The 14156-nt window shown below is 49.2% G+C and overlaps 1 protein-coding gene across 1 annotated transcript in view; it reads right to left on the bottom strand.

Moving 5' to 3' along the window:
- WNT9A (Wnt family member 9A) overlaps positions 1–11983 on the bottom strand; it is a 65970-nt gene extending 53987 nt beyond the window's left edge. Inside the window, exon 1 of the mRNA XM_008170706.4 lies at positions 11811–11983. Coding sequence (XP_008168928.1) covers positions 11811–11905 — 95 coding nt within the window. The 5' untranslated portion in view covers positions 11906–11983. The remainder of the gene's footprint in view (positions 1–11810) is intronic.
- Positions 11984–14156: the final 2173 nt, after the last annotated feature.

Below are 14156 nucleotides of genomic sequence, written 5' to 3' on the forward strand. Positions count from 1 at the left end.
ACTTACTGCACTGTGACAATAGCTAGAGATGCCTGTACTATCTGAGGCCTGTAGATTAAAAGGCTAAGAGGGACCATTATGATCTGGCACGACCAAGCACAGAACTTCATCTCAAGTTCAGTAATGGGATTCACTCCATCCTTTGGGAAGCTGCTACAGTGTTAATTACCGACACTGAAAAATCTGCATTGTATTTCCAATTTGTCTGGCAGGTGAAGCCATCCATCCATCAGCTCTTCTGTCTTTGTCTGGTAGGTTAGAGCATCCTCAAACTTGAGGAGGTCTTCTCCCTGTGTAGGTACTGTCTGGACTGATCAACTCACCTTTTAACCCTCTGATGATTTCAGAAGCTTGAACTCTTAGTTGTGTAAGGTGCATTTTCCAGACTATGAATCATAGGTCAACTCTTCTGTGAGCCTTTCCCTATTTAACATCCTTTTTAGAGTGGATGAACTGCACATATTCCAGTAGTGGAATCCCCAATGCCATGTACAATAGCATATCACCTCTTCATGCTTAGCATGCCCCTAGTTATACAGCTGAGTATGGTAACAGCCCTTTGGGGAGTTCATGATCAATGCAGCGATCCCTGCCTCCTACCCCAGTTGTTTTTCAGTGTCACTATCTCCTCAAATAAGGGATAAAGAAAACCATGGGGGAGGGAGGGGAACTATCCTAGAAGTACCCCACATTTTCCTCCTTTCTGCCCTGAAAGGATCTCACTGATCGTTAGCCCAGCAGAGCATCCCATACTACAAATGTTTTCCTTGGGCTAGCAATGAACAGACGGGAAGGGGAGGGGGACAAGCAAACATTGACATGACCTAGAGTCTGGTGCGACAGTTCCCTAGTCTGAATGTATCAGGTTGGTCTTTGTTCCGTTTTAACCCCTTCTGTTCACAGCCCCACCAACAACCCACTCTGCAACTTAATTCAATTAACAGCCACTGAATAAGATTTAGGCAACTTTGTTAGTCTGTGGTAAATCATGAGCCCTTTAATAATTAAACACTCATGAGCTTTCTGTATTGGATTGTAGGGCTGCAAACTGGACTTCCTTTCATTGTGGTTAGCAGCTTCCAAAAAGCAAGTTAATCATTGACCTGCCCCTTCACCAGGAGACCAGAGTCCTAAAGATTTCAAGTGTCAAGTTCTGCATAGCCAGTCCCCCGAAAGAAAAGAACCTGCCGAGTCAGACACTAAAATCCTCAGAGCTGATGAGCTCCTCCTTAAGGAGTGATTGACAGTTGCACCTAGAAGCCCCAGCCAAGGTTGGAGCCTGGTTGTACTAGGTGTTGTAAGCAGGGTTACCTACTTAGGTGGTGAACATCAGGATAAGAGACAAAAAGCATTAGCCCCATTTACAGCAATAGAATTGTAGCAGAGCCAGGAATTGAACCCAGGCCTCCTGAAGTGCAAGGCCATCCTTCTGCTCCCAAGACTGTAGGGCAATTTCCCCCTGGTCTCCTTGCACACTGGTGGCAGAGGGAGCCTACATAGGGTGACCAGATGTCCTGTTTTTAAAGGGACAGAACCTTTTGGGGGACTTTTCCTTATATGGGCACCTGTAGTGGGGCAGCTGCCCCACTCCCCCAGAAGAGGGGTTGAAAGCAGCCCTGGAGAGGACTGCAGCAGGGAAAGGGATCAAGAATGGCTGGGGGAAGCTGACTGGGTAGCTGACCACAGCTGTGGCCAGCTCAATCAGGGCCCAGCAGCTGGGAGGAGAGTCTCTCTAGCTTCTGAGAGAGAAGGACCAGGCTTCCTTGGAGCTGAGAAGGGTACCTGAGGTGAAGCAGTGCTGGGGAAGGGCAGAGGGAGCTGGGAAGCTCCAACCTGGTAAACCCCCAGGCTGCAGGCCTTGCTAAAAAGGCCAAAAAGGTACTGGGGCGGCAAGGAGACAGCCCAGAGATAGGCAAAGGCAGCAGGTCCTAACCCCCTTGCTGATGAGTGGTTTATAGACTGCAGTCTGACCCAGTGAGCGGGGGCTAGATGGTAACTGGCAGTAACCACTGAGGCAAGGTGTGGAATAGAGGGTTGGGGTTCCCCTGGGTAGGGAGACCCAGATTGTGGATTACTGCTGGGGTCAGAACCCTGATGTAAAGGGCACTGGGGTGCAGGAGGGACACAGGGGCCAGCAGCAGGTGAGACACTGGCCCACAGAGGGTCCTCTGGGCTGGAAGAGCTAATTCCCAGGACGACCAGCAGAAGGCACCACGCCAGTGAGTCATTATCCCCCACCCTATCTTGTTTTCACAGTTGCTATCTGGTCACCCTAAGTCTATAGTTCCCAGAAAGTTACGCACCCACATGTGGATTTGTGCATCCAGGTCTGAAAGCACTGTCCTTCACTTTCTGTTGCAGCAATAGCAAGTCTATTACAAGGTCAGACTGCACCAGGTCTATGGGCAAGAGCTACCCTCTAAGCTCTTCAGGTGCTCTCCACCTTCAGGGTATTTTGCAAGTGCAGTCCAGTACTCCTGTTAGGCAGACTAAAACAAATGCTTCTTCATCTGCTCTTCTGTAAGTGGTTCCCTCCACAGAGGGGGAATAGTTAAAAGCTGCTTCTTGAATTCACCAGGTCAAGGCCTACAATTTGGGAACTGGAGATCACGGTTTGTTGATCATATCCATTAAAAGAAGCCCACACGTGCACTTCACTCATTTTAAATGGGGTGAAGAAACTACTATTCCAGCTCAGGACCAAACCAAATGCTTCCTCATTTACTCCCATGAAATGAGAGACGAAAGGCAGAGTCTTGAACCGATGTCCTGTGTAGAAAAGGGACTAGAGAATCTCACCCTTGCTCAGATCCCTCTTCTGCTACTCTTGATTATGGTCATTGTTTGGATTCCAAGACCACACATTTGGTCTGGAGGATTGAGACCTCTGTATGGACCACTGGGGTCATTAAAAGGTGCCATGGGAGCGTTAAACAGCATTGAGGGGTGTTAGACCCACACTCCTGGCCAGATTCCAATTTTGGGAATTACATTCTGCCTATGTAAATTCCAGCTGTAGATTCAACTGGATACAGTATTCATCACAGCTCATTTTTCTAAACAGCTGCTGCGTTTCACTCCGGAGAAAAATGAACTAGACGATGGTACTTGTTATAACACAGTCAGGCCTGTACTTTGGACTAGTCCATAGCCTATACCACAGTTCAAGAACCTGCAGCATAGGTAACACTTTGAGTGTATGCACCACTTTCCCTAGATCACACTACCATCCAATATCCGCTGCAGAAATTCCCTACATGGAAAGGCAATATTAGGATAGTACTTAGATTGTTTACATTGTGTTTCCAGTTGCCAAAGTCAAAGAAACAGAATCCTTAGCTTTGTTTATTACCCAAGGCGCTATAATAAAAAGAGAATTATGCAAGTATCCAGACAGTAGTCTCTTATCAAGTGATCCCACAAAAAGGTCATGAGTTCCAGTATCAGGCAATACCCAAACGAAAGGGCAAGTGCTTCGTGGCCTGCCAGGACAGAAATGCTTATGGACCAGTAAGTGGTTCTGAACGCTGGAGTGGACCAGGAGGGGAAAAAAGTCACTCCACATTGCAGGAGAAGTGCCAAAGGTGGGCATAGGACATCCCCTGGGATGTGGAAGGAGAGTCAGCCTGCATCTGGTACCAGAGAAGGCATTCCTGAGTGGAAAGTGTTGCACTGACTTGTGACCCAGCCAGCCTGCCCTGACTCCAGAGGTAGCTATAGCAATCCATGTGTGGAGTACAGATCAGCAAGGTTTATGAAGAACATTGGGGTCTGTCAAGATGGACCACCCCTAACACAACTGTTAGGTAATGTTATTACCTTATCTTGTCATGTTTTTGCAATGGGACAGACCTGACGACTTAAGCTAGAGTTTTTCTGCCAATGGGACGGACACACACCTCTGCTTCCCTCTCACCTGCAGTAGTGTGGCACACATGACTGGCTTTAATGATCTGTCACCCAAACAGGACACTGTTAACCTCATCTGTTACTTCGGAGGCCAATAATGCAAAGTCCACAGGGATTCCCTGAATGTTATCCTAACATCTGCCCTACAAAGCAAAGTGGAGGAGCAAAATAACCCAAAGCTTTTAAACTACAGGAAAAATGAGGGGGGGAAATGAAGTGCAATGCCTTCTTGGGGATTTTCCTTTTCCTTTGGGCTGATCCAAGCTACCCCCCTCCATTATCAAAAAAATGGTTTTGATAGAAGTTTGGCACATCCTATGCAGCTCGTCTAAGTGCTCTTCATATTCAGGAAGCAAATATCTTTAACAATCACTCATGGAAGAGAGGAAGAAGCCAATCTGTAGGAGATGCCTTCATATGGCATATACTGCTATTGTAGTTGTGTTCTGCCTTATAATGCCTTTTACCCTAGCAGTTGTGTTGTCCTTTCCTCAAGGTGTGTCCCAAATCACTGAAAATCTAGGTTCTTAATAAGAGAACAAGGCCTGTCTCACATTAGCAGAGAAAGCCTGTTGTCAGTTCAGTTTGGGAGATTCAGGTACTATAGTGATGAGGCCAATTAAGAGCCTAGATTGATCTAGGTCACCTAGTTTACCCTAAGGGGCTAGTATAGGATTGTTTCCTATAGCATGTTCTCTAGACCAGAAGTTCACAACCTTTTTCTTTCTGAGCCCCCCCTCCCAACAGGCCATAAAAACTTCACAGCCCACCTGTGCCACAACTAGTTTTCTGCATATAAAAGCCAGGACCAGCACTAAGGGGTAGCAAGCAGTGCACTTGCCTGGGGCCCCCATACCACAGGGCCCCCCCAGGAAGCTATGTTTCTCAGGCTTTAGCTTCAGTCCCAGAAGAAAGGGCTCAGGGCCCCAGTTTCGGACCCATGTGGTGGGACTTCAGCTTTCTGGCCTGGGCCCAAGTGAGTCTAACACTGGTCCTGCTTGGCGGACCCCCTGAAACCATCTTGCAGGCACTCAGGAGTCCCCAGGCCACAGGTTGAGAGCCACTGCTCTAGACTTTATGAAGTCAGTCATACAGATACAAGGGAGGAAGACCTCCCCTCCCCCCTTCCCTTGGCAGACTCCTCATCTGTCATCACAGGTCTTTCTCCCCTACCCAGTGTTCATAGAACCATAGGACTGGAAGGGACCTTGAGAGGTCATGAAGTCCAGTCCCCTGCTCTCATGGCAAGACTAAGTATTATCTAGACCACCCAACAGGTGTTTGCCTAACCGGTTCTTAAAAACCTCCAGTGACAGATTCCACAACCTCCCTAAGCAATTTGTTCCAGTGCTTGATCAGCCTGACAGTTGAGAATTTTTTCTAATGTCCAACCAAAACCTCCCTTGTTGCAATTTAAGCCCATTGCTTCTTGTTCTATCCTCAGAGGTTAAGAACAATTTTTCCACCCACCTCCTTGAAGCAGCCTTTTATGTACTTGAAAAGCACTAGCATGTCCCCCCCCAGTCTTCTCTGCTCTAGAAGAAAAACCCATTTTTCCAATCTTTCCTCATAGGTCATTTTTTCTAGACCTTTAGCCATTTTTGTTGTTCTCCGCTGGACTTCTTCTAGTTTATCCACATCTTTCCTGGAATGTGGCACCTGGCTGGAGTTTTGTGTCCAGTTCCAAGTCCCTATCAGGGCAGAGTAGAGTATTCTGTTTGAAGACCGTTTATTCCAAGAGTACCAAACATGTTAAGCTTCCTTGGGCTACCACCATATATTCTTTCCATGTCTAGTGTCTCCATTCAGACTTGTTTGGGCACCACACCACCACCACTCCAGGAACAACGCTTGTGACCAGTCACTTCTGATCTAATCTCACACTGAGCACATCAGTTGACAAACACCTGCTTTTCCTCCAAGTGGAAGAGATTTGGGATTAAAGGGACAGGAGTCATGAGATCCAAGTTCCAATCTGTTACAGCTGCAGTCTGACTTCAGGCAAACCAACAGTGTATGCCTTTTCCTTCTGTTACATGATAGTGTTGACCCACCTTTGTAAAGCGCTTTGAGTTTCATGGACAGAGCACTGTATAACCAGGGGACTACACTGTCTTGTGCAATTCTAGCAATTAAGATTCTTCTACAGCATGTACACAAAGCAAGAAACTGCAATGAATTAAGATCAGGAAAAAACAGGCTATATTTCTCCCCCCTTTCTTCCCCTCCTCCCAGTCCATCACTTTTCAGCTACTCTACAATTCAATGGATCGCTCTCAAGAGAGGGGTCTTCATGGATCCAGAGAAGAAAATTGAGGAGCCCCCTCTATTGTGTTCACCCCATCAATCTACTGCATTCTAGAGGGATACTCATCATCCTTGCTAGACCAGCCTGTTACTTCTGCAGTCTCCTTTGCAGGCGGGCAGACACCAGCGTTACTGCATGCTGACACAATCTCGTTAACATGTAACCATGCACAATTCCTGTCCCAGTGGCACTAATTACTGGGTAGGCCACCCATTTGGAAACATTGAATTCTTTCCCTGAAACAATTAGTTTGGGTGGAATGTGGGGGGGCACAGAAGGGAAGAGAAGGCATCGTCCACAGCTGTCTCAATTCCTTTTCAGACCGCGGAACGGAGCAGCCAAGTTTGGAGCTCCAGGGTGACGTCTGTTTAACACGGCCGCCTGCAGTTCACCCCTCTCTGCATGGAGACTTTAAAGAGTCGCTACAGAGATGTTTAAGGCTCCTAGGAAAGGCTCCACAAAGAAGGGAAGTCCATTTTAACGGCCAGAAGAGGAGTACTGCCACATAGGGGTGCGTGCTGAAGGCCAAGCTAGATTCGCACTAGACACCTCGGTGCTTTAAAAGCAGCTCCTGCTGACAGGACGAGGCAGATTCTGCTCTGCTACACTGGTGTAAATCCCAGGTACGCTGAAAGAGGGTATATGTTGGTTAATCTGGTATAGATCTAGGAGCAGAATTTGACCTACAGAATTTCCCTTGGATATTAGGTTCCTTGTGCAGTTTTCACTTTAGTCTCATACCGAACAGAGGAGTCTCACAGGAGATCTTTGCAAGGGGAGTCAGCACAGCCCATGCTGCCTGGCAGGGGAAAAGAAAATCACATGCATGTTTATAAGAGTCCCCTAGAGGCCTGCTGGGCTTCTTTTCACCCACGCTCTGGCTTGTAAAGCAGAAGCACTTCCATTCTCAACAGTAGGGGTGCCCGTACTAAAGAGTGCAGCACACCCAAGTATACCTTCCATGCACACTGTGCATCCACAACAATGCCTGATTTACAAGGACCATGAACCCAGTTATTGAATATTTGTGTGTAAGAAGGCTCAGTGAGCATGATCTCTGCTTTAGTCCTCTTAAAGAACAATGAAGAGATTAGCAGCAGATGCTAATCATTTGCAGGGCTCTAACCAAACAGAAAAGATGCTTAATTTACATAAGCAAACTTCATTTTGCACAGCAAAATCCCCAGGACCTGGGATGCTCACCTAGCAGGATAGAACAGCTGGCATTTCCCCCACACACACAAGATGCTTTAGAATAGTCAAGCCCAAGTCTGGAGAATTCAAGTAGCAACACAAACAGCCCGTCTGCTCAGCAATGCAAGAAATTCCCTGAGACCAAGAAGGGAATCTGGAATTAAGTTGGGCACAGTGGACATTGCACCTTTCTCTTGAACCAGGCTATTAGTTTTGAAGTGCCTATAATCTAAACTGACTGTTGACAGCTGGCTTTAGGAAAGGCTACTCTTAACAGCTGCAACAGACTACCTGTTCCCCTACAGCATTAGCACTGCGTGGTTTAAACAGATCTCGGAACAATCCCCATCCAGCATAGAGAGTGGAGTCAGAATGCAAATGCTTAGTGCCATCTGCTATTTTAGATGATGCATGATGTGGTTTGCAGAAGGCACAAACTTCCATGTGCTCACAGGACTGCACTACCCTTACCACAAAACCCTCACAAAATGAGAGGTCTTCTCTCACGAAGCTAGCCCAGGAGCAAAGAGTTAAACAGCATGGGTTTGGGAAGGGAGCATGCAAGCCGCAGTGTTTTGAGACGTTTGCCAGACCACAGAGCAAGACAATAGACATGGTCTTACTGGAAGAAGAAATCTCAGATCCCTAGTGGGTGGTTTACTAATGGATTGTGTGGCTCAAGGTGCTGGAGTATACAAATCCCAGAGACAGAACCTAGATTCACTATTAGATTTCACATTTGTTTACTGGACTGGCTCTCCCGATCTTACTCCACCCTGCTCCCTCTACCCATTACAAGCTGATCCCATTTCAAACAGATTCTTGGGGGGGGGGGGGGGGGGGGAGAAGAAAGAGAATAAATAAATAACCCCACAATGCTTCCCCCAGCCACTGGGAGTGGAACTACACCAGGATTAACAGAGCGTGAAAGACAGACTGCTTCAGTGTCTGAACTCAAATTTCTCTACCGAGATCAGTTGAGGCTTTAGCCCAGTGACTGATACGGGAAGCAAAGCCAGCAGCAATTAGAGATCGATCTAGTGATAAAAGGGAAAGCCAGGTCTTCAGTAGGATGCAGAGGTAAAGCAGGAGAAGAAACCAAGTTGGGGGGGGGGGGGTGTACTTTTTCCTCCTTTCATATGTTTAGCTTTAGACTTCAATTCAGAATATTGAGAGAATGGATCCTCCCATTGAAGGACAAAAAAAAAAAAGGCAAACTTTCCCATGAAAATATTCTATTTTCTTTGAGAACAGGATACACCTGCAAGTCTCCAGTCAATTCCCCTCCACTCCACAGGCTTCATTAATGGGTTGACGGAACCCTCTGCTGGTGCAACTGTGAAACTGCATGCAAAGCCTCTTCAAACTTGGGGAAGAGGTAACAGGTGACAAGAGCAGGGAAGTCGCGGGTGGACCCATGCTAGCTGCACACCACATCCACGCTGCAAGAGAGAGGACCAAGACTCTTGGTCCAAGAGGCGCCATGTAGCCAAGGAAAAAGGTGTATTCCAGGAGAGCAGTGAAGAAAGCACACTCCAGAAAAGCCATGTGCCTGCTGTTACAAGGGAATCTGCACAACAGGAACCAGTCTTGTGCTTTGTAAGCATTAAGCAAACTAAGCTGCATGCAAGAAGAGTGAAAGCTGTAAACATCAAACCAAAACCCCAGGCTTCCTGGCTCACTTTTCTTTACCTGCAGACTAGAAGGGGTCTTGATAGCACTGGAAAACTTACTGATCTTTAGTATATACCAAAGAGAGAAGAGTTGTCAAGACTTTTCTTTTAAGAGAGAAAACTAAGAAACTAGAGCCAGAATAGTTGAACTAGACAAATCTGGTGTGTTTAAACCAGAAAACTATACCAATTCAGAAACTACATTCAAAGCCCACATGCACACTTTGAGACTGAGAGTCTTGAGATGGGGGGGAGAGGGAGAGAATACTTGTTCTTGCTGTTTTGATTTCCTGTCCAAAAAGAGCAATGATCTGACACTTTCAATAGAACAGCGAGCGGGGGGGGGGAAATCGAGGATTTGAGTTATTTTTCTATAAAACAGTTTGTAAACATCTGGATTTTGCAACGGTTTTATGGTTATTAACTTGGTGGGGAGAGCTATGGTTTGGGGGGGCAGGGAGGACAGAGGAGAATTTATCCCTTAAGGAGGCTTCCCATGATGTACTGCAAGTTTAGACAACTGAACAACAAAACCACACCTAGAGTGTGCAAATCCCTTTTCCCATCCTCTAGATTCCAAAGCAATCACTCCCTCAACACAGACATTCAGTTTTCCCGGCTACTGCCAGGTTTTTTAAGTCACATTTTGTTTATGAAACTAAGGAGTAGCCTGATTTCAAAGAATCGTGGCCCCTAAACAGAATAGCTGGATCCCCAGGACAGACCCACAAACGTGCCGTTTGCCATTGTATAATGTGCCCTTAAGTTGCACTGCATGCAGAAAGAGAGGGAAGGGGGTGGGGGGAGGGTGGACCACAAACATAAGAAAAATATCTGCTTGGAGACTACACTGTTCCCCCACCACTAAACATTACAGGAAAGACAAAATAAGACTCCAGAATCAGCACAATTTTGTTTTTAAATCAACCCCAGTTAAAATGATCTCAGTCCGTCTGCCCAGGCTACAGGGAGAGATTCAAAGCAGACGCCAAATACAAGAGTTATGAATACAGCGCTGCTATTACTATAAGAAATAGGGAAGGGGGGGGGGAGAAATCCCACTTAAAACACAAACAAACAGCTCCCAAGCAACAACCTGCAGCTTCTAGACTCCCAGTGATTAATGACAAGGTGGAATTCAAGGAAAGAAGCAACGTCCCGCGGCCGCTTTCCAGGGGCTTGACAACAAGCAAGGTTACTGGAGCTGAGGGACTCGACCAGAAACAGAGTTGCCAACACTACACTGCTGGGGGGAAACGGGGAGGAGAGGCTGGGTTCCTTCCACGCACCCCTCTTTCTCTCTCTGCTGTTCTGTGCGGACTGATCCCACTCCGCCGGCTCCCAGGGCTGGCCCCCTGCCCACACCCGCCAGCTGATGTCAGTTCCAAGAACTCGCCGAGTGGGTCAACCACAGTAAAGGGTTAGGAGAACTGGCTCCCAAGGGCCCTAGCATCTCGCCTCGAGGGGAAGGCGGGGGGTGCCCAGATGTGGGCTAGATCACTGGCCTCGACCCACCCCAGGCAGTCAGGAAGTGGGGGGCACTGACACAGTCCTGGCACCAGGCCAGAGAAGGAGCATCCTCGCTCTCGAGGGGCAGAGATGGGGGCTCCCCCCGTATGATCAGCACAAGCCAAGCACTTTGCAGACAGCCCCAGCACGCCCAGGGCAGCGCGCCCCAGCCTGGTACAGGGGGCAGAGACAGAGGGTGCGGGGGACTTGACCATGGAGGGAGGTGGCCCGGCTGACCAGCCCGAAGGAGAAGACGGGAGGGTCCCGGGGCGCCGCTGAGCGGGGGGGGGGGGGTCGCAAGGTGCAGCGAGGGGCGTTCACAGCGCACACGGGCTAGGTGCGAGACGCGCAGGGCTGCGAGCGCCAGGGGCACCGAGAGGGACAGCTGAGTGCAACCTAGGGGGAAGGTGGGGGACTGCTGGGCTCCCTGAGGTGAAGGTGCAGAGGGAGATGCTTTGGGAGCAGACTGCGGAGGGAGAAGTGGGGGTGCAGGGGAAGTTGCCTTGGGGTGCCGAATGAAGCTGCCTTGGGAAAGTGGGGGGTGCAGGGCGCGGGGAAAGCTACATGGGGGTGCAGGGGAGCTGCCTTGGGGGAAGCGGGGTGCAGGGCGCACTGAGGTGGGGTGCAGGGGGAGCTGCCTTGGGGTAAGAGGGGTGCAGGGTAGTGGGGGAAGCTACATAGGGGTGCAGGGGGAACTGCCTTGGGAGAAGTGGGAGGTGCAGGGCGCACTGAGGTGGGGTGCCGGATGAAGCTGCCTTGGAGGAAGCTACATGGGGGTGCAGGGCGCACTGCCTTGGGAGAAGTGGGAGGTGCAGGGCGCACTGAGGTGGGGTGCCGGATGAAGCTGCCTTGGAGGAAGCTACATGGGGGTGCAGGGCGCACTGCCTTGGGGGAAGGGGGTGAGGGCGCGGGGAAGTGGGGCAAGCTACATGGGGGTGCAGGGCGCACTGCCTTGGGGGAAGGGGGTGCAGGGCGCGGGGAAGTGGGGCAAGCTACATGGGGGTGAAGGGCGCACTGCCTTGGGGGAAGGGGGTGCAGGGCGCGGGGAAGTGGGGCAAGCTACATGGGGGTGCAGGGCGCACTGCCTTGGGGGAAGGGGGTGCAGGGCGCGGGGAAGTGGGGCAAGCTACATGGGGGTGCAGGGCGCACTGCCTTGGGGGAAGGGGGGTGCCGGATGAAGCTGCCTTGGGGGAAGTGGGGACGCCCGGCGGACCTACCCGAAGTAGGCGGCGGAGGGTCCCGGGGCGCCGCCCAGCAGCACTAGGAGCGCGCAGGAGGAGAGCCATCCCAGAAGGAGGTGTCCATCCAGCATTTTGCTGCAGCGCTAGGGCTGATCATCTCGTTTCCCCGCAGAGCCCGATGAGGCTCCGGCTGCCCGAGCCGCCTTCTTATAGCCTGGGAGGCAGCGAGTGCCCAGCCGGGAGCGGGGCGGGGCCGCGCGGGCCGGCCCCGCCGGGAGGCGGGGCCCCTCCCACAGGCCACGCCCACACGCCGTGAGGGCTCTGCGGGGAGGGGCGGGGACGACCGGGGAGGGGCGTGGTTAGGAGCTCAGGCTCCGCCCCCAGCGGAGGCCGGCACATGCGACTGTGAGGGGAGGGCTGGGAGCAGCTGCGACAGGCAGGCTGGGACTCACAGGGAAAGAGGCAGGCAGATATAGCGGGCTGGGTGGGACGGGAGTGATCGAGGCACGGAGTGCGTGTGTGTGTGTAAGAGAATGCCTGTGCATGAGTGTGAGAATCAGCTGTGTGAGCGTGATTGTGCACACGAGCGTGAGAATGAAGCTCATGGCTGCGATTGTGTGCATGAGCGTGAGAATCAGCTGCATGAGTGTGACTGTGCGCATGAGTGTGCGCGTGTGCATGTACGCTTGATTGTGACTGCAGGAGTGAGCAAGACGTGAAAGTGTGACTGGGCTGGAATGCTTGCATGATTGTGAGCATGAGCATGTGGGACTTGTGCAAGAGCTTCACTGTGCTTGTGTGTCTGTCGTGCCTGAATGAATGGGGTATGTGAGTTTGTGGACATGCGAGTGTACAGAGTGTGCGTGAAGGTGAGTATGAAGTGTGTGAATAAGTGAGAGTCAGAGGAAATGTGCATATGTGAATAAACATGAATGACCAGGAGTGTGTAGTGGATGAGTGTGAATGAGAGGCAAAGAATGAACACATGTATGTGAATGAGTGTTTTGGTGTAGTAAGAAGTATAAGGTCCAGGGACATGGGGGTTATACTTCAGTGGATTTATTTTTCCGTGTGTAAAATGCACCTCTTGCAACCTCCAGGTGCATATGATATAAAAACTATCAAAATAAAATAATCATAAAATTGTCAACATGTCAATTAAAAAGAAATTCCTTGAGCCCTAAATAGAAAAATCTTTCTGGCATTCCCAACTTTTTGGGGCAACTAGACCCATTTAACCAGACTAAAACCTTGATCCTATATAGATTCATAGAGTCCAAAGCCAGAAGGGACCATTGTGATCATCTAGTCTGATCTCCTGTATGACACAGGCCAGAGAACTTCCCCAAAACAATTCCTAGAGCAGATCATTTAGAAAAACATCCAAGCTTGATTTAAAAATGGCCAGTGATGTGGAATCTACCACAACCCTAGGTCAATTGTGCCAATGGTTCATTACTTTCACTGTTAAAAATGTACACCTTATTTCCAGTCTGAATTTGTCTATCTTCAGCTTCCGGCTACTGGATCGTGTTATATCTTTCTCTGCTAGATTGAAGAGCCCATTATTAAATATTTGTTCCCCTTGTAGATACCAATGGACTATAATCAAGTCATCTCTTAATCTTCTCTTTGTTATGCTAACTAGATTGAGCTCTTGGAGTCTATCACTATAAAGCATGTTTTCTAATCCTTTAATCATTCTGCAGGTCTTCTCTGAACCCTCTCCAATTTAGCAACCTCCTTCTTGAATTGTGAGCACCAGCACCGGACATGATATTCCAGCAGCCGTCACTCCAGTGTCAAATACGGAGGTAAAGTAACCTCTCTACTCCTACTCAAGATTCTCCTGTATATGCATCCCAGGATGGCATTAGCTCTTTTGGCCACAGAGTTACACTGGGAACTCATGTTCCACTGATTATCCACCATGACCCCCAGATCTTTTTCAGAGCCACTGCTTCCCAGGAGAGAGTCCCCCAACCCTGTAAGTATGGCCTTCATTCTTTGTGCCTAGAGGTATGCATTTACATTTAGCTGGTTTAAAACGCATGTTGTTTGCTTTCGCCCAGTTTATATCAAGTGATACAGGTCAGACCTAGCCTCTTCGTTATTTACCGCTTCCCCAATCTTTGTGTCATCTGAAAACTTTACCACTGATGAATTTATGTTTGTGAGTGTATATGAGAGACCATGCACACAAGGATGTGTATATGTCCACAAACTGCTATATAGTAAAGGAGCGGGAAACTTTCGAGGAAATTGTATAGCCCTTCATTAAATACTTGCTGTGCCAGCTAATGCCCACCTCATATCCAGTAGTGCTGAGCAGTTTAACCAGCCCCTTCACTTCGAGACTGCGGTTTGCAGTATTGTTAACCT

The sequence above is a fragment of the Chrysemys picta genome, chromosome 2, assembly GCF_011386835.1.
Source record: "Chrysemys picta bellii isolate R12L10 chromosome 2, ASM1138683v2, whole genome shotgun sequence".
Lineage (NCBI taxonomy): Eukaryota > Metazoa > Chordata > Testudines > Emydidae > Chrysemys > Chrysemys picta.